Here is a 21347-nt window from a genome sequence, read left to right on the forward strand (position 1 = left end):
GTAAATCCGCAATATCAAGGTCCCGTCCTCACTCTCGCAGAAACTGTTAGTACAGTTTACTGCAGAACAACTCATTATGTCAGCGTGATAAACAGTTATGGACATGTATAAATTAAAGCTGAAGTTCCAATCTCCTCCTGAAAATCCCCCAAAAAGTCTATTGGTACCTAAGTGACTACTTCGTTTAGAGAAGCTGTCAATCACAGCTGTCAATCCTGATGTCACATTCCCGTGTTTATAGCATAAACTAACTAACTAACTGAGACCAAACTTGAAGTGTAATTTGATTGTTTAGTTTCCATCGGGTTCATTAGACTTCATGGGGAGGCGGGCTTTCTGACCTATACTTGGACCAGCCACCGGGGAGCGATCGAGACACTTTAGCTTCACTTTTCAGGACTTGTGCGGCACTCTTGGGCAATACCATTTGTTTTAGAACGTTACTAAATACAATGCACCGGCATAGACTTTACAGGCAAAAACACTTTTCAGACTGGATGAGGATATCCAGCTTAATGAATGAATGGATGAATGAGGCATTTAAATAGCACTTTCATATGTCTACTGTAGGCCTACACCCAAAGCGCTTTACAATCATATCAGGGAATCTCTCCTCAACCACCACCAGTGTTATATATATATGTATATATATACACATATATGTGATGCACTTAAAATGTATCCAGAACGTATTTACGGTGAAGAGGGAGACAGTATGGTTACTGTTAAGTGTTTTCGGCCCAGATGGCGTTGCCTATAGACGAGCACGAAAACACAAAGGCTTAAAATCAGCGTGCCACATAAAGTTTGGACAAGGATTGTGGTACCTACTTTGGCGGTGTCTGTGAGCTCATCTATAGGCAATGCCATGGTAATGCATGTTGGTAGATTAGCACCTGTAATATTTCCTGTTGTTGAAAGCCCAGATAAAAGTAAAACGCTACTATTTGGTTTAGATCCATGTCCGAGGCAGTTCGACTTCATGAACGCATTTCTTTACACACACACACACACACACACACACACACACACACACACACACACACACACACACACACATATTTTCGAATGCATCCGTCCCCGAGATTGGTTTGCAGCGATCGACCTGAAGGATGTGTACTTTCATGTCTTGATTCTTCCTCGACACAGGGCATTTCTGCACTTTGCGTTCGAGTTTCGATTATATCAGTACAAGGTCCTGCCCTTCGGGCTATCCGTGTCTTCACGAAAGTCACGGAGGGGGCCCTTGTTCCCATGAGAGAACAGGGCGTTCGCATTCTCAACTATCTCGATGACTGGCTCATACTAGCACACTCTCAAGATCAGTTAGAACACAGGGACCTCGTGCTCAGGCACCTCAGCCAGTTGGGTCTTCAGGTCAAAAAGAGCAAACTCTCCCCCGTGCCGAGGATATTTTTTCTCTGTATGGAGTTGGATTCAGTCGCACAGACAACGCGCCTCACAGAGGAACGCGCTCAGTCGGTGCTCAACTGCCTGAATACGTTCAAAAATTCTTTCAGAGGCTCCTGGGGCACATGGCAGTGGCAGCAGCGGTAAAACCACTCGGGCTGCTCCATATAAGACCGCTTCATCACTGGCTTCACGGCCGAGTCCCGAGATGGGTGACAATCACACCGGCTTGCCGCCAGAACTTGAGCCTGTGTCAGACCCCTCGTTCCTGCGGGCAGGAGTGCCATTGGAACAGGTATCCAGGTATGCTGTGGTGTTCACAGATGCCTCTGCCACCGGCTGGGGTGCCACGTACAACGGGCATGCAGTGTCAGGGAAGTGGACGGGCCCCCAACTGCATTGGCACATCAACTGCCTCGAGTTGCTAGCAGAATGTCTCACTCTGAGCTGCTTAAAAAGGCCTCTACAGGGCAGGGACGTGCTGGTCGGTACGGACAACACTGCAACCATTGCATACATCAACCGACAAGGTGGTCTACGCTCCCATCACATATCGCAACTCACCCAAAATCTCCTCCTCTGGAGTCAAAAGCATCTGAGGTCGCTTCGAGCCATGAATGTCAACCGTGTGGCCCGTGTGCTCAACCGTGTGGCCGACGAGCTGTCACTAGCTGTGCTCCCGGGAGAATGGCGACTCCACCCCCTGGCGGTTCAGCTGATCTGGAGAGGGTTCGGGGATGCTCAGGTAGACCTTTTTGCCTCCTGAGAGACCTACTGCTGCCAGCTGTTTTACTCCCTGACCAAGGGAACACCTGGCACGGACGCACTGGCACACAGCTTACCCCGGGGCCTCTGCAAATATGCGTTTCCCCCAGTGAGCCTACTTGCACAGACCTTGTGCAAAGTCAGGAAGGACAAGGAGCAGGTCCTTCTGGTGGCTACCTTTTGGTCCACCCGGACCTGGTTCCCAGAACTAATGCTCCTTGTGACAGTCCCTCCCTGGCCCATTCCTCTGAGGAAGGACCTCCTGAATCAGAGACGGGGCACCCTATGGCACCCACGTCTGGACCTCTGGAAACTCCATGTGTGGTCCCTGGATGTAACGCAGAAGTTCTAGGTGACTTACCCCCAGAGGTACTTAACACCATCACTTCTGTGCGGGCGCCTTCTACGAGACGTGCGTACACCTTGAAGTGGAACCTGTTTGTCGAGTGGTGTTCTTCTCGCTGAGAAGACCCCCAAAGATGTTCAATAGGGTCCGTGCTTTCCTTCTTGCAGTGTTGGAGCGAAGGCTGTCTCCCTACACCCTCAAAATACAAGCTGCCCCTATTTCAGCATATCACGACCACATAGATGGCAAAATAGTAGGAAAGCATGACCTGGTCATCAGGTTCCTATGGGGGGCGAGACGGTTAAATCCTCCTCGACCTCCCTCCATACCCTCTTGGGACCTTTCCGTGGTGCTTCGAGCTCCCCAGGATGCTCCCTTTGAGCCTTTGCAATCAGCAGACTTAAAGCTTCTCTCCATGAAGACTTTACTGCTGGTTGCACTGGCCTCTGTCAAGAGGGTAGGGAACCTGCAGGCATTTTCTGTCGACGAATTGATCCTAGAGTTTGGGCCGAGTGACAACCATGTTGTACTGAGACCCCGGGCCTGGCTATGTCCCAAGGTTCCTACCAGTCTCTTCAGGGCGGTGAACTTGCAAGCGCTGCCCCTGGAGGAGGTAGACCCAGCCCTGGCTTTGCTCTGTCCCATTCGCACTCTGCATCTGTACGTGGACAGAACTCAAAGTCTCAGGACCTCAGACCAGCTCTTTGTCTATTACGGACGCCAGCAGAAGGGAAAGGCTGTCTCCAAGCAGAGGATGGCCCACTGGATAGTGGATGCCATCGCCTTGGCTTACCAAGCACAAGGCATGCCCTGCCCACTCAGGATGCATGCTCACACCACGAGACGCGTTGCATCCTCCTGGGCACTGGCACATGGCTCCTCGCTAACAGATATCTGTAGAGCTGCGGGCTGGGTGACACCTATCATGTTCGTGTCCCATGTCCTTCCCTTGGGCTAAGTCACCCAGTGTTGCAAATGCAGTACAACCTTCGGGGTTAGTCCATATGTATATCTCCTCATAACTCCTTCGTGGAACAATGTGGGTTCCACAGCGTTCTCCTTCCTAACAGAAAGGGCACGCTTTCCCAGTGTTATCCAGTTAATCTCAGTGTATGGGTTATCACGGAACAACAGTGACAGATACACTCAGTGTAAGCCCTCTCCTATTGTCTTTAGAGGCAAGAAGGGGCAAGAGGCTCACACAGGGCACTGGATGGGGTCAGCAGTTGTGCTGCTTTGGTAGGGATTCCTATTCGTTGGTCACAACGTAATTCGAAAGTTACCGACTGATAGGGAACGTCTCGTTTACGTATGGTAACCATCTTTACCTGAAGGAGGGAACGGAGGCGTACGTCCCGTCGCCACATCTGCTGCGACCCCCCGGGGCAGCCAACTCATTGGCTCGGCTCCTCAGCAAACAAATAAAGTGCAATCGCACCTGCTGCTCATTATATATCCGCACTGCATGGCTGAACAGCTGATGCAAATGATTGCACGCCAATGTGCATTGGCTCGTTTAGTTTCACTCGAAGTAGATTGGCCTCTCTAGCGAGATTTCTATTCGTCTGTCCCAGCGTACGCCCAACGTGCACCTGAGACGCATCTCTCTGTAGGTAAGGGCGTGGTTAGCCCTGACGTCAGAGGGTACCACAACTTCCATTAGGAAAATTCAACTGCAGTAGCCACCGTTCAACCTGAAGAGGGCAGCACTCAGACTTTTTTACCTAGAATTAAAACACTTTAAACCCAAATGTCAAAAAATGTACTCGAATCAATGAACAGCATTTATGAAGGTCCATTCTTACAGATCATTAACTAAGAAAAGTTGTTTTAGTGTTTAGTTACCCTTTAAACTCGTGTCTTTATTATGAAGAACTTCAAACATATCAATAATTGATATGTTGATTTGATTTAAACATTGATTTAAAATGTCACGTTTATTCTTCCTAATTTTACTTATATTGTTTTATTTAGTAGGCTACCTATAGCCTTATTGGTTTATTTACATAGTCTAATGTAGACTAGGCTATATTGGGATTTAAGATTTTTTTTATTGAAAATAATTTTCACTAACAGTTGCTTGAAAAAGAAGTAAAGGGTTGGTACTATTCGTTGTTAGGCTATTACGTGTAGGCGTACATGTCCCTGACGGGCCTAGGCCCACCCACTTTTCAACAGGTCCACCCAAAACTTTTCTTCAACATTTTTTGGTCAAGAATTATAAAAAAAATCGCCAATAAGCTCATAATTTGTGCTAAAATAGTCTAAATGTTTAATTTTTAAAACAATTTTAAAAAGCTGGTTAGGCCTATGTCTATTTTGATGTTTCTGCGCAAGTTCAGCAGACAGTGTTCGGGTTTGTTCCGATCAGAGCATGTGAGCGGAGAGCGAATTTCTGAATATTCCGCTCTGCTCGCTCATTCAGCAGGGTCGCTCGCTCAACCCAGAATGGCCTGCTGGTTCGAACTTCGAAGATATGTGGAATAAGGCATCCGACTATTTTTTATTTTTTTTCCCTAGTCGACTAGTTGTTCATTTAAGCCATTAGTGGACAAATCGCCCCTTATATTAATTTAATTAGGCTCCATAAATAGGGCAGGCTATAGGCTATAGCCTAGTATGGAAGCGTATTGTTTCCCCCATAGAATAAAACATTGTAAAAGATAATTGCGACTTTTTAATAATTGCGAGTTTACATCTCGCAATTCTGACTTTATAACACGCAATTGCGGCTTTATTTCACGCAATTGCGACTTTATTTCACGAAATTCTGATTTTAGATCTCGCATTTATGAGAAATAAAGTCAGAATTGCGAGATCTAAAATCAGAATTTCGTGAAATAAAGTCGCAATTGCGTGAAATAAAGCCGCAATTGCGTGTTATAAAGTCAGAATTTTTCAAGTCTGACAGAGCCATTTTTCTTGACGCGCCCGTCTTGGAGTCCGGCCTCCTCGGCCCTGCGGTCAAGGGCTTTGCGGAACGCTTCACGGAGGTGCAGAAGACGTCGCAAGCCATGCGACACTTCATCCCAAGGCGCTCCAGCTCCGCGGCAGGTCGCTCTAAAAAGCAGCCACCTAGCCGCGGTACAGCGCCCAGCGATGTCTGTTAGCGCAAAAATTTGAGTGTCTTTTAGCCTACAGTTGTTTTACTCAGTTGTTATTTTTTAGCCTGATTAGTTTTTGGCCTCTGAAATGTTTTTTTTGTTGTTGTTGCTATTGTTGTTTTTCTGCAATGCAGATAACTTTATTGATATTATTGTGATATTGTATATGTTACATTTTAATACATCTTCTTTGTATAATAAGTCAGTCTGTTGTTAATGAAATCGAAAATAAATAAAAGGACAGATGACGTTGTTAATTAACAAGTTCTGTTCCCCTAATATTGATTGAAACTGTCGCGCAGTGTTGTTGATCTGTAATGTATTGTTGAAAACTTAAAACAATTAAGAAGAATTGTGAAATATTCGGCCTAATGTTATACGAGCAGAACTAAACTATGTTTTGGGGAAATATTACATTCCTGACCTCTTTTACTGTCTAAATATAGGCTATTATAGTTTAGATTATTTTTTATAATAGGCTATACCATGAGTCCTAATAAATGCAATTTCAACTATTTCTGAAGTGCTTCTTTTATAAAGAACACCGCTTTTTCTTTTCTTTTTTCTTTTTCTTTTCGCAGCCCAGGTATGATGCGTAGCCTAATGGAGATTCCAAAGCGCTCTTCTTTGGTCAGAAGAGGAGAGCGATCGCGGATAGGTCCGTCCTGACTCCTATTCACCGAAACTGTTTAACAATGCAACAAAATTTTAAAGAGCATCAAGCTATTAAAATCTATATTATAGTCTACGTACAGATAATATAGCAGTATATTAGTCAGTAATTTTTATTAGGTTAAACAGTGATTGGATAACGTTTTTAATTTAACGTTTTTAATTTAAGGCCCACCCACAATTGGTCTGGCCCATCCAAACCTGGAATCCTGGCGCCGTGCCTGGTCTAGGCTACATACTGAAAGTGAAAGCATGCAAGATCTCCATTACAAAGGCAGTCATTAATGCTTCATGCGGTTGTATTCTCGTTTCCTCGTCCATTTGAAGAGCATTTACACTGTAAGTTTTGTTTAATCTTTTGCCTATATACGATGGTGTCATTTTTAATATCCGTAAAGTTGAACAACCGTGTTACGTTTTAGTATAGTAAACATTAACTATTAACATTAACATTTTGAAAATTAATGAGGTCAAAAATCGCTTAAAAACGTACGCGCTAAAAAGACAGAAGCAGTAAGATTAGGGCACATAGCCTAAATGTGGTTGCAGCTCTTATGTTTATTAATCATGAGTAGCCTAGTGGCTGTTAACATTTAGGCTATTTGGTAGGCCAATAGTTTCTTTTAATGTAGCCTATTTCATACACGGAAATATATTTATAAAAACAGCGCATGCGTCAACACAACTAAAAAAGCATTAGTAACTCAGGCTTTAGAACATAGTGTTTTTACACATACCAATCACTTTTCATTAATGGTATAAATTTATTACGTTATGGATCTAGTAGCAAAAATGAACAACAGAATGATAAAGTGAAGGCAGGTTGCAACTTTTGGTTTAATAATTTGGACTAGGACAATGCGAAGAACAGGTCTAAAGATCAGGAAACAGGAGTCTAAAGAAGCCGCGAAAGAGGAGACTGTTAGTTTATGGAGATGGAAAAATTCTGCTGAAGACGTGCTGTCTTAATTTGAATGTGGATATGTAAAATTAATAAATAAACATTTATACATAGGCTACTTAACAATTTAGCTATTATTATTATTATTATTATTATTAGGGGTGAGCAGGGCACAACCTAACGCAGGGTTAGTTGTAACCATGTGTAACACACATGGTTAGTTGTAATGGTTAGTTGCATGGTTTGTTGTAATTCATGTGTAACACTCATGAATTAAAGCTTTCCACACATGCCAGTATGATGAAACTTAGTGTATTTACCAGTATCACTGAACATTTATTTAACCATAGCAAAAGTTAATTTCTTACTAAAGTTCTCTGTTTTTTTGTGTGAGTTTTAGAAGCTCCAAGAACAAACATATGATATTCAATATTTGTATGAATTCTATAGAGAAACCATGATAAAAAGTCAAATAAAGACTGAGAGTCAATGTTCAGAAATTATTTATTATTATTATTATTATTATTATTATTATTAGGTTTTGAATTATGCTGTATAGCTGTGTTTTATGGTGTGTTTGTTGTCAAACAAAAAAATGCCATTGTGTTATATGAAAAAGTTAATAACTGTATTTTATTTACAGAATATTTTAGTTTGTATTATATATATATATATATATATATATATATATATATATATATATTTGTCTTTTAAATATATTTAAGCTGTCATATGGTGATGTTATAATGTGCCCCTCACGTGTTACAATGTACCCCAACATGGGGCGTGTTATCAGTTCACTTCCATTCTTTCGGGGTCAATCAAGAAAAAAGTATACTCTGTATTAATGAAACAAAACCACGTAATTGTCCTAGACTTGTGTGAAATTAATCACACATTCTCAGTTTGTGTAAACTGAGGTTTCAGAGTATTTCACTTGGGTTTCAGAGTATTTCCTTTATTAAATACTCTAAAACCCAAGTGAATTTACACAAACTGAGAAAGTCAAAAAGAGTTAGGTTGTGCCCCGCTCTCCCCTATTTAATTTTATTATAATTTTAATTTCATGTCATCTCTATTGCAATTAATTATGCCTATCAATGTTTATGCACCATGTACAATGTATCTATGTTTACATGCACAACATTTTATGATTAAGCACCATATTGCTTTATTTATTTGAAGGAACTAACATTGAATGCTTCTTAGCATTGCTTCCTGAAACCCAGCTTAAACTTTTACAATAGTAGAGATAAGGTTCCCAACACGTACACAGCAACAAAGTACAATAATTTCGTTATTGTGAACTCTCTCTCTCTCTCTCTCTCTCTCTCTCTCTCTCTCTCTCTCTCTCTCTCTCTCTCTCTCTCTCTCTCTCTCTCTCTCTCTCTCTCTCTCTTATCCTTTCAGAGTAAACATGTCTCTGGTGATGGTTATGGTTATTGTAATAATTTCTCTCTTCATCCCTGCTGTGAGGCCCAGTCAAGGTACAATGCATTAATATTCAGATATTTATTGGATTTATTGGATTATTAGAGACTAAGATTGTTTGGTGTCCTTAAAGCAGTTTTAAAAAATGTTCTGGGCTCAAGTTAATTCTTTTTTACATTGTAAATTATTTTCTGTGGTTAGCATGTCACAGATTCTGTCAAAAGATACTTGTATGAAGCTCTGAACATTCCTTTGAGTATAAATATAGTTATGCTCTCACTAAAATACCATAATGCAATTTTATTTTTGCACTTTTATGTTTAACAGACTTGTGGCGATTGGAATGCCTACCTACTGTTGGAATTGTTGCTGAGACCACAGTTATCAACTGCAATTTCAAAGACATCCAAGAAATTAAAATAGAAGGAGTTTCTTTAAAAAAAATCACAGAGAACAAACCACTTTTCACTTTTTTTGAGGAGACAAATTCAGGAGATCCACGCTTTGGACTTAAAAACCCAGCATTGGGTCCATCGCTGCAAATCTCAGACACTAAGTTTTCTGATGAGGGTGAATATCTGTACTATGTTCTAACAGACACAGGTGAAAAAAAAGTGCAACTTAGAATCACTATCACAGGTGAGATTTGAATTTCTTCAGTCTCATCAAATAAAATAAAATTCTGAAATTCTTAGCCATTTTGTTTTTAAAAGTGGTTATTATAATACTTTCTGCTTTCTTGACACTTATCGAATGTTTCTTACCCTCAATAAAGCCAAGTACAAAAATCCAATCTCAAGCACATGGCCTAAAGATGTAACAGACGGAGGGACCGTCGACCTTTACTGCAATGCTACTGATGGCTACCCAGCAGGCTTCATCCATTGGTTTGACCGTTCTGGAACGAATTGGACCATGAATTCAGACCTGACAAAAGCCACCAATGACACCAATGGTTTAAAATCTGTGGCCTTATCTAGCAAACTGACTTTCAAGTCTATTAACTTGAACCTGGGGCCATTTAGATGCATTGTCTTAAACAGCAAATATGTGCAAGATGGAGAAAGCACATTACAGATCACATCTGCTAGAGGTAATTAAGCTTCATTTTCTTACCATCTCTTACCTGAGTGCTTATTTAACAGTTAGAAGCTTGTGTAAAAATATGATCTGCAGAATAGATGTGGTTTTATCTCTAGACATATGTCAACTCAGGGTTAACAGTAGCACTGTTCAGGAGTGTTTACGTTATCATACCATGGATTCTGAGGATTCTGAAGACACTGGGCATGTTTTGAGACAAGGCAAATTGTAGGGAGCTGGCCATATTATGGCATTTTATTAGTATAATTTTTTCTTTGCAATGCAATTTAGAGTAGTACAATAAAGCATTGATATTGCCACATATATCTCAGGTTACTTTGAGTCAGCAAATTTATAAATCTGTGCATTGTCATGAAGAAAATTGTGTAGGACAGTATATTTTTTTTACAACATTGCCATGGAGAATATGTGCTGTTGTTAATTGTATCTATTGTTTCTTCAGATGGTTCTGACAAGGAATCTTCTATAACATCTAATACAACACACATTGTTGCTGGTGTGATGGTCATCGGATCACTCATTGTTGGTCTTCTGTGTGCTCTGTTGATATTTCGAAAAAAAAATGTTCAACGTGAGTATACTTTTAACATTTGTTCTAAAGAAAACTGACCTATTGCTTACCTGAATTTCAATTATATACACATTTCAGTGATTGTTATGTCTGAGGAAGGATCTCTGTGAAACAGACTTTTTACATTTTTTGCAGCCAAAAAGGGGAAATGTGGCAATGCTTAAGTTTAGAAACAAGAGGCCTCAGTAGATATTGTCTAAGGGGAATTCTTGTGTTACTAAAAGACCTTAGACATTCCTTATCATGATTTGATTATGACTTCGGTTTATGTTAAGCTTAAGTCAACTCTAGGTTTTGTGAAGCTGTATTTTCACTTCTCTATAGTTCGTCAACTTGGAATTATAAGGTTCTATCTGACATTTTGTCAAAATTTTGTCATTAACATTCTTATTATGTGACAAATTTACATTAGGCTATTTGCTTTGTAATGCTGTGTACATTTTAGGACTTTTTATTTAGAAAACAAAGTCGCTTAGGATGCAAAAACTTTGAAGCTCAATATCTCAAAACTGCTTCTCAAATTAAAGGTTATTCTACAATATGGGTTTGAGTAGTCAGTAGTGATTTATAATGTTATACTGGATTTATTCACAGACGATAGACGACCTTCTGCCCATCCTTTTCTAAGTATGTTACACAAATGCATGTGATTTTATATTTACAATGGTGTTGGGTCAAACTTTCTCTCTCTCTGAAACATTTAGTTGTTTCTGTTTTAACAATCAGTTGCTGCTTGAAATTGATTTCTGTTTCACTTTTCCACTTTCTCACATTCATGGTTAATCTGAGTTACAATCTGTGCGGATAAGTCTGAAAGCATACTTGGTGGGAAAGTACAGCAACTCTGTCTCATTCTAATAAAAATGCATGGGAAATAATAAACATTCTCTCTAATAAACTATCCCCCCCCAATTTTTTGGCCTTGTAAATGACACTTGAAGGGCTCTATCTTGTGCAAGAAAGTATAGTTATATAGACTACACAGATATTCTTATCAATTAACAATATAACATGTATTTTTTTTTGTGGTTTGTTTTTTAAAATAGGTTATGAATCAGGAAGTACTGCTGAAGGTGATCTGGAATCAGACAACACGGTAGGCCCACATTTTTGCTTTTAGGCACAGATCAAAGCAATGTTATGATTATTACGATTTAATACTAGTTAATAGTTAACATGTTGTTAAGTTATATAATTGAAATTTTGACTTCTCTATTTGTATTTTTTTAGCCCTAATCTTTGAAGCTTCCACTATCAGCAGATGAAATTGAAACTAAGCCCTGCTTTTCATACTGAGGTCAGCACAGCCACCATTTCACTAAAACAAAAGTGAAGGTATAAAGAAAATGGCAGCTGCTTCACATGACTGTAATGTTACTGTAAGATTTTAGTAATGACTGTAAGATAATGTCTCTGTTAGCACTTTAAAATAAGTTTAATTTGCTAACATTGGTCCACTATATTAGTTAACACAAACTAACAGTAAACAATTCTTCTATAGCATTTATTAATCTCAATCAACAACTATATTTTTATTTACTACATTAACAAAGATTAATGAATGTAAGAAATGCATTGCTCACTGTTAATTCAAGTTAGTTATTAATACATTAACTTATGACACCTTATTGTAAAGTGTTATCACTTCTCTTTACATTTACAAAGGAATGTAAAGAGCATGTAGGGAGCACTATAACTGTTAAATTAATCACTAGTAAACAATGCGTTTTCCAACTGGGGTTTATAGGGCCAAGGAGGGTATAATGAGGTTTGTTGAAAATGTGAGGAAATATTTTACAAAATGTTGTCAAAATGGCTGTCAAAGTTCATTTGAAAATGATTAAATATATCAATATGCCTGGTCAGAAAAAAAAATCACTACTCATGATAATTTCAAATAATCAAATAAAAACATGCATGCTGTCATGTTCAGCAGTAGGAAATAATATCCAAATCTATAGTCCTGTAAAAAGTTTTTTTGTATCTTTCTAGAAAGTTTTCTCCTCACTACTGTCACCTTTAGCTTACTCACTGAGGGCTTTATGTTCACATTTTCTGTAAAGCTGCTTAGTAACAACATTTATGCTTATTTAGTAAGTGTTATACAAATAGATTTGAAATAAAAAAAAATATATACATTATATTGACAAATTATACATCAAACATTAACAGCATTAATTCTAACAACCTGAAAACACCTGAAGCTATATCCTTTTTAGGAAGGGAGTCCTAAATGATCCCTAAATTAACAATAATTTTGACAACTTTGAACACTTTTTTGCTTTAATTCACATACAGTTTTTTGTAATTATGGTTTTACTTCTACCATTGTATCACTGTCTGAGGAAGGATCTCTTTCTTAAGTCTTACCTCAATAAATAATTACTGTCAAACAAAAAGAATCACATTCCACTTTACAGTTTTTTCAAATGCTTACACAAAATTCTTGAAACTATGGCTCCATTTCTCAAAACTACACACAAAAAACAACAAAACACACACACAACATGCAAAACGTCACACATATCTTGCATAAGCAAATACTTCATTCTAAACTATTTTAACTCTTCTTAAAATGGTATTTTTGCGTAGTAACTCTACACAAACATAAAATGATTAGCCACACACAAGCACTCACATGCACATGTGCACAAATACACTTTAAACACATAATGTATGTACAACTGATGAATTTTATACTGTTATGGAACTAAACTGAATCAATACTGAACTGTCACTATTGGCTTGTTAGAGCTGCTTTACAGCAGAATTTGAATTTGTTACTGTTTTATATACTATTGTATATACACAAACATACAAATATATATATATATATATATATACACAAACAGAAATGCAAGGGGGTAAAAATAATTTCTTTCAAAACACTAAGTTTTGATTTCTAAGTGAACAATTTATGTGTAAGTGTTTTCACACATGATTATTGGGTGTAGGTAATCGGGAGATGATCGTGGCATTTAAATGGCAGCGATTCCCAAATTAAACTAAAGAGCTATTAGCTTTTAATGATTTGTCTAATGTAGAGAACTGTGTTTAGAGTTTTGTAAAATGTTTGTTTTACAATAGCAACCTGACTTTAAACCACAATGTACCTGTAGTTTTGCAGACTTGGTCTAAAGATTAGGTATATGAGTGAATGGTTTCACTGAGTGGTCCTCAAATAACACTTTTAGTGTGTAAGCAATACAAAAATAAAAATAAATGTAATTCAAAAGTGAATTGTGGCATGATTTGTGTTGTGGTTATTTTCCCAGTAAGTAGAGTAACTGTGAATACAACTGTGTGCCAATAAGTAGTTTCTGTTAAATCAAGGAATGGTTTGGTTTTGAAGAAGGAATGCTCTGAATAAAGGATGCATTTGTTTTCTTACTTGATTTTGAATAAAATTATGAAATATATGTCTCTCTGTTAAAGCAGAACTAAGTAGCTTTTTTACCTTAACCGAACAGCTTTGGAGTCATTGTAATGTTTATATTACTGATTTCGTGTTGAATGGTGGTCGTCTCGCACCCCCCTGGTGCATGTGACCCGCAAAACCACCCTTGCAACTTTGGGCCGGCAGGCCGCCGGCCTCAGTGTTAGGAAGTATCGTGTGAGATCAGGTCTCGCGAGGTAACAAATTGCTTTACGGCACTGCACGCGTACACATAGATATCATATAGACCCTAGATGCCCTATTGGCCGCTGGGGCGCAAGAAATGCGGCCGCCATATTAAGCAGGTCATACTCCTATTTGCGTTGCATAGCAGCAGTAGATTTCAGAGCAATGTGCAGTATATTCCTGCTCAAATCGGCGGACCTTCACTCGGGGATTACTTTACACAAGTTAGATTTAACATTTAACACTACCGTACTATTAGTTGTATTTTGTGAACAAAATATTCAATGTGTCCTGTAGTGTAGCTACGTGTATGACCTTTGCAGCAAAAAAACCCGCGTGAAAATCAGTTCGGTATTCAGTGAGATATGATTAATTAAATGCGCTGGCAGCTCATTGCACCTTCCAAACAGATTACACTGAGCGGAGCGGGTGACCGGTTTAAGATGGCGGCCCCACGGCTCGTCCGCGCCAATAGGCAGTAGCGGTCGATAGGGCGTCTATCTATATGATGTCTATGCGCGTACACGCCCCCATCCAGGATACGGCTAGCTATAAGAACAACTATCGTCCCATGGCAAAGCTGGCATATAAGAAGCAGAAAGCTAGAAAAGCATTGTCGGAGGAACAGAGAAAGAGGAAATGGCAGACTGACCGAGGGAGGAGTCAGACACGAGTAAACATCGGACCTGCGTTTTCAGAATGGCGAAAAAAACTAAGAAAGCGCGGTCGGAAGAGTCTAGAAAAAGGTAACGAGAATCTGACAGCACGAGGAACCGGACAAGAGTCCCACTCGCTCAGTCTTTCACTGTTAAAGTTGATTCCTGCGATTATCATGAGAACAGTTGTCAATATCTCACATAATTATCAGGACATAAATAAGCCTACATGTTGTAAATAGTGTAAATGAGCGCAATTTGCAAACTATTATGATAAATTGCAATAATCATGTCTAACAACATCATAACGGACATTGTTATGAAATCAGGGCTCTCAAGTCACTCATTTTGGTCTTTTGTCACGCTCTCCCACCACACATTGTATTTCTCACACTGAAAAACTATTTGTAATATATTTAATATGCCGCAGCACCCAAAACTCTGGCCGCGCCGCTCTCACTGTGGAACCGGCAGGAATCAAGCGCGTCTCCGCAGGTGTTGTTCGTCGAGCTACACAATAGCCAATCAGAAAATAGCACTATTGTATCTGGGTAAGATTTAACGCAACAACCAATGACAAAAATGTATCTGTCAGCTGGATGTCACTCTTGCCTGTCTTCAAAACTTGAGAGCCCTGCGAAATAATGCGACGTACATGATACACTTTATTGGTGTCATCTGGCATGTAGGCTCAGGTAAGCCTAACGCGGTAGGCTACTTTATTATTATGAAGTGCAGAGGCCGTGAGTGCAGATCATAGACAGTAAAAGAAAGGTGCAGATACGCTCTGCGTGAGTGGTGTTTACGACAGTAACGTTAAATACAAGTACTCTACAGCGACTCTAGGGATCGCTGTTTGACAAAACAGAAATCCTGCATAGTGCCGCTTTAAATGTAGTAGAGGTCTGCACTCCCGCGCAGACAAATTTTTAAAGGTCATTGCGGGAGCGGGCGGGATGATGAGGTGCACTTGCGGGTGCGGGCGGGAGGGATGATACGCTGCACTCCCGCAAATTAAATATGAGTATAAAGTAAAATATATAAATGATTAAAGTAGCGTACATAATTTGTAGTTGTGAGGGAGATTCTGATTGGCAGCAATAAAAACGTTTTAAGCAGCCTAAACTTGTGAATGTTGTCGGGTAGGGCGGGGCCTAATCTCACGCACACTTGTTTAGAGACAATTCCTTTCCCGCTGCTCCGAGTTCGAATTCGAAAGCTAGTTCAAGTTCAAAATAGACAGCATGGACGAGGAACAGAGCGCCTCTAGTGCTTCAGATAAAGTACTGTTGTGAATATTATGCTGTTCGTAATATGGGACCAATAAATATGTTACCAAGTATTGGTAAGGAATTTTGTGTGCACGCATTTTTTTCCCCAAGACCTTTCGTCAGACAGAAAGTGCGGGCGGGAGCGGGACATTATATCACAGATGCGGGCGGGAGCGGTACTAAAAATGACAAATCTTTGCGGGAGCGGGCGGGAGCGGGACTGAACACTGCGGGAGCGGGTCTGAAAATTGTGTCCCGCGCAGACCTCTAAAATGTAGCATGTAGAGATGCTTAAGACTAGGAAATTATCCCAGAAGAACTTAAAGCACTTTTGTACTTCATGTTTTTTATTTTTCTTACTGTACAACAATAAAGGAAAAAGGACATTTTGTCTTCTCGCAGTCTTTTAATCATCACATCACAACCCATGGATAACTGGTTATCACCTCTATACAAAAGGCAGATGTGTTTCTTTATTTGAAAAGATTTGGCTTAGGCCAAAACATTTGAGGCAATTTTTTACATTCCTCTTTTACAGTAACACGTGAGTCCCTGGATTTTTCCCCCTCTTTTTTTTTTTTTTAACAAATAACACTTTAAAACTGATTCTTGCGTCAAGTAAATAATGCTGAAAAAGAACTCCTAACAACTTTAAATGCTCATGGACACCAGTATTGCAGCTTTTCAATAGATATACTTTAAAAAAAATGTCTATTGTACAACAATCTATTGTAATCTATCTATATAAATTATTGTATAAAACGCTATACACAGAATTAGTTGACATGTAGTTGCAAAGTTACTTATATATATATATATATATATATATATATAAAGGTAAGTAACATTTTAAAGCAAAGGTTAGCAGCAGCAAAGAAAAGGTTTGAACCATTCTCAGCCCCAGCACTGTCTTGTTGCTGGTAAGTTTCAGCAGTGTTGGGCAAGCTACTTTGAAAATGTAGTGAGCTAAGCTAGCAGTTACTCTACATTAAATATAGCTTCACTACACAGAAGCTACCACCCTGGGAAATGTAGCAAGCTAAGCTACAGCAATATGGCAAAAGCAGTTTACTACATCTAAGCTACTTTTTCAAATTTAATTTTTATATTGAACCAACTTAATTCCAAGTCATATCTCAGTGATCAATAAAACTGTCAATCAAACATATAGGTAGGCATAATTTGTCAGTTCAATTGTTTATTCAACAACTGTTCCAAACCAATTTGGCAAAAATAAATAAATAATAATAACTATATAAAACCATAGAACTATATAAAACTATAACAAAAGAGTCAAGAGTGTGTGCATCTTTTTCCATTTATCACTTCACGTGTCAGCCCAAGGATTGATATTGGTACGTGATGTCACACCATATGGAGCTGAAGGTGGTGGTAATGCACCAAAAAGCTGGTTTGTAGGGCCCTATGAAATCTGTTTTATTTTTTCCCACATTCCACATTCAGTTTTATTTTGTTTTTATTTTTCTGGACTCCAATTTTAATGGGTAAATACAATTTTAATAATCAAAAACATGTGTAATTAATTGAATCATGAAACGTATACAATTTAACAATAATTTATTAACATTTTTAAATAAATGACATTTTAAGGGGCACTATGAAATAGTTTGTTTATAATATTTTAAATTGTAATGATCAATTATTTAAAAGGCCTAATGATTTAAGCAAAACTTTCTTCAAACGTTAAACCAACCTTTTATTTTGACAGGTTGCCATGTAGCTAGACCTTTGAGTCTCTGTTTTTTGTTTTGTTTTTGATATGACGATAGTTTTTTTCTAAAATAAAGCTAAAATGCTGCTAAAGTGACTCCAAGAGCGGCTGTGTAGATGAAGTTCATCAATCCATTACTGAAAACATCGCGAGCGTCATGGGTGCTTCAGGGTGTGGTAAATGTATTCGCGGCCGCGCGTCTGAGCCATTCATTTACAGAGACACGCAGAACATGCATGATTCCTTTTTAAATAGTCTTTATGCGGTTTAATATTCACAGACACTAGTCTATCGCAATTTTATTTAAAGTTTACTTACCTTCTTTTCATCCAAGATCTGACAAATTTCATTGAAATTCCGCGTTATACAGTAAATTTCGTTTTTATGCATGGATATACTGTGATTCAGTCCACGTTTTCCATATTGCGGTAATGAAATCATATGGCCCTAGAATCGCCAACCACCGTAAAACAAGAAGAAGAAGTCACCGTCACTATCTGATCCAGCATCAGTGATACTTATCAGTTGTATTTCCGATTTGAGCTTGAGCTTTAGAAATGCTTGGAAAAAATGGTTAGCTTGTGTGGATGCTACCGCACTACTTGATCAAAAAAAGAGCTCCGCTACTGAAAAGCTATTTGATTCAGAAAACAGCGACACTGAGAAATGTAGTTAAACTAGTAGCGTCGCTACTGTCCAACACTGAGTTTCAGTCATTAGTGTTACTGTGATTTCAGAGTTTGAGACAAGTTATATTGTGTGAGGAAACCCGTAGGCAAGTGCCATTTTTGTTTGAAGCTGTTTTTCGCGTGTGTGTGTGTGTGTTGGTTAAAATGTATTAGGGTTATGAATTTTTGTTTGTTGTGTTGGCCTTACCTTACGTGACCAAAAAAGATATGGTAATATACTGCAAAATATAATGCGATATAATACATAATACATTTCCATAAATAGTAAACGTCCTGGTTGCGTATGCAACCGAGGGAACGGAGGACGTAGTTGACGTCGACTGAACGGGATCACGCCAGGGAGCCAGTCATCTTCGAGTACTATTGAACGAGCCAATGGAATTGGCGTGCGTGATTTACATCGGTATAAATACGGGTTTCAATACGGAAGTGGATGCGCGCACTAGCTGCTTTTCACTGAGGAGCCGAGCGTTACTCATTGTCAGCGGTGGTCCAGCGGTAATGGAAAGGGGACTATGTCCTCTGTTGTCCAACTGCAACAACTCGAGGCACGAGTGCCCATGTAGTTGGAGGTTGCCCAGGCCTCCATTAAAGCACGCCCCTTGTACATGGCCCCTCAGTCGGTGAGGGTTTGGCAGCAGGCCGCGGTGAACTGTTGTCACACAGGGTGTGCTGCTCTGCCACGGTCACCTCGGGACTCGATCATGGAGCTAGTGCTGAAGCAGTCGAGGCCAGGGATGCGTGAGAAGACAGATGACCGGGTCCTCGAACCGCACCCAGCTGCCGTGCTGGCAAACAAGAGGGGGCTGAGGGGTGCAAGGCAGAACATATATATACACACACACACAGAGCCGGTCCGAGCCTTTTGGGGGCCCTAAGCAGAATTTGATTTGGGGGCCCCCTCCCACTACGCGAAGTCACCTGTGCTTGACGATTATTGACACAAATGTCACGCAATAATGATACATTATAAATGAATACAGTGAGGCTATGTATTAATACAAAATAAATACTTAAAAAATAGATGCCTACTTCAATAAAAAAGTTTTTTACTTTTACTTTACTATTTTACTAACTCTTTGAAACTTCTTAAAACAAACTCTCAAAACATATAAAATAAATTATTTGCTAAAATATTGACAAAACTGAGAAATTAGAAATGACAATTATTGTTGAAAACTGTAAAAATATTATTATTTCTCAACTGTCTCAATACAGTGTAACTGTCCTCAAAATATTTTTTATTATTATTATTGTAACAGACTTTGTTGGATTGTAGATGACAGAATCCAACAAAGTATGTAACTATAATACCGGTAATGATGTAGGCTACTGGCGCTCGTTGTATGTTTGTATGCAATCTATTTTTCCCCTCGGGGCTTGCCGTAGATAGGAATGGGTCGTGCGCACTTGGTACTGGAATGTCGCGGGTTTTTGGAGTTAGTGATCTGATGTGTGGTATAATATAGTAGAGAAGAGTTCAAAGTGCTATGTTTTTTATTTATTCAAACTGCTACCCTTACACCTAGAAGGTCAAGTTCCCCTGCGGCTATTTTCTCCAACTTACGTGACTATGCGCAGTTGCGCACGAATTGTCTATGCACTCGTGAGGTGTCTAGATTATGCGCATGACCTAAACGCTGGCAGACACAGCAGCAGTTGTTGGCAGGTAGGCTATATTGATCATGCAATCAGAATTTTCTTGTCTTGAATTATTCATTAATTCATTCTTTCATTTATGTCACTTGTTTAAGTCATCTAAAAAAATAATAATAATAATTTAAACTCGATTGGACCAGGGGGCCCCAAGCAGCCGCTTAGTTCGCTTATGCCTCGGGCCGGCCCTGCACAGACACTTTATATTTATATAAATCAATATTTATTAAATTTGATAAATTTAATACATATTTAAAAATCTTTAAAATAAACATGCTTAGGCCCTATACTTTAGATGGTAACTTCTTGAATCTGCAATCCTATCACAGAATTGTTCACAAATAAAGTAATTGTTTAAAAATATATGAATATGTGAATAAAAAGGAAGTAAACACTGTAATAGGGCACTCAGTAATCTGGTAATTAATGAGTAATCACTGATAATCATATTTTTTCAAATAAAGACTTTTTTTTTTTACTTTGACTTTTGACAAGGTAACGCTAATTTTACAAACAGCACACAGTGAAAACGACATGAATATGACACAGTGGGCCGCTGGATATAGCACAGCATATTTTAAAATGAAGGATTTAAAGTGTTTCGATAGAGTCTCCTGTGAAGCTGATCTTCTGTTCGCATTCACTCACTGCGCACGGACCGACCGTCACTCGCAGGAACACGTTTATGCAGGCTACAAATGCACACTTCACAAGATATCACAGCTGGATTCGATTAAAGGTACAATACCTAAGATTTTATGCCGCTAGAGGGCGCTACATTCAAAAAACAACAACGGCTTTGCTTGATGACGACGGTGAGCAATCTTTAGGTGATGAGCGCGGAATGATGGGAACTGTTGTTTTCAACTCCACCGTGGATACATCAGTCAGACGGGAATCGAAAATTAATTTTCATGGATGAGGTAAAGTTCGATTTCTATAAATGTTGCGTTTAATGACATGCTTGTTTTTCATTAAACTGAAATAACCGCAAGAAAAGTAAGGTTTAATAGTAAATTAGTTATCACAGATGTTACTGTATTTGTTGAATTGTCATAACGCTGCGCATTTTAACGTACATTCGAACATACCCACATCATTTGCCAAAGGACTGTTAATCTTTATGTAGAACATTGTATATTTATTTTCTCGCGACATTGTTTTTAAACATTGTTTGAAACATTTGGAATATTGTAAGTTATCACCTTAACTAAATATATAACACTGGCCTTGTGATTTTGGGATATTTTAATGCAAAAATCTTAGGTATTGTGCCTTTAAATCTGCAAGGTTTGTGAAATTAAATGTTTATTAGATATTCAGAGATTTGTTTAAATTATTTAGATGCACATTTGCTGAATGTTGACGGTAAATGAGATTTTAGGTATTTTAGGCTGATTGTTTGCCTTTTCGGTTA

The 21347-nt window shown here is 38.9% G+C and overlaps 1 protein-coding gene and 1 long non-coding RNA gene across 3 annotated transcripts in view; one reads left to right on the plus strand and one right to left on the minus strand.

The window, feature by feature from the left end:
- The first annotated feature begins 6490 nt into the window (after positions 1-6490).
- LOC143706760 (uncharacterized) lies at positions 6491-12703 on the plus strand. 2 transcript variants are annotated; one of them, XM_077199037.1, is made up of 8 exons: positions 6491-6636; positions 8609-8685; positions 8957-9268; positions 9405-9722; positions 10176-10304; positions 10899-10931; positions 11351-11400; positions 11535-12703. In XM_077199037.1, the coding sequence occupies exons 2-8, from the start codon at positions 8616-8618 to the stop codon at positions 11538-11540; spliced, it is 918 nt and encodes a 305-aa protein (XP_077055152.1). In that variant the 5' UTR covers positions 6491-6636; positions 8609-8615; the 3' UTR covers positions 11541-12703. The 2 variants fall into 2 exon arrangements, with proteins under 2 accessions (XP_077055152.1, XP_077055153.1); XM_077199038.1 differs by lacking the exon at positions 10899-10931 and having other exon boundaries at positions 6494-6636.
- Positions 12704-17307: 4604 nt separating this feature from the next.
- LOC143706765 (uncharacterized) overlaps positions 17308-21347 on the minus strand; it is a 613694-nt gene continuing 609654 nt past the window's right edge. The window contains exon 2 of the long non-coding RNA XR_013193022.1: positions 17308-17338. This is a non-coding gene — a long non-coding RNA (uncharacterized LOC143706765). The remainder of the gene's footprint in view (positions 17339-21347) is intronic.

The sequence above is a fragment of the Siphateles boraxobius genome, unplaced genomic scaffold (genome assembly GCF_051911475.1).
Source record: "Siphateles boraxobius isolate OS27281-9 unplaced genomic scaffold, OSU_SipBor_1 41, whole genome shotgun sequence".
Lineage (NCBI taxonomy): Eukaryota > Metazoa > Chordata > Actinopteri > Cypriniformes > Leuciscidae > Siphateles > Siphateles boraxobius.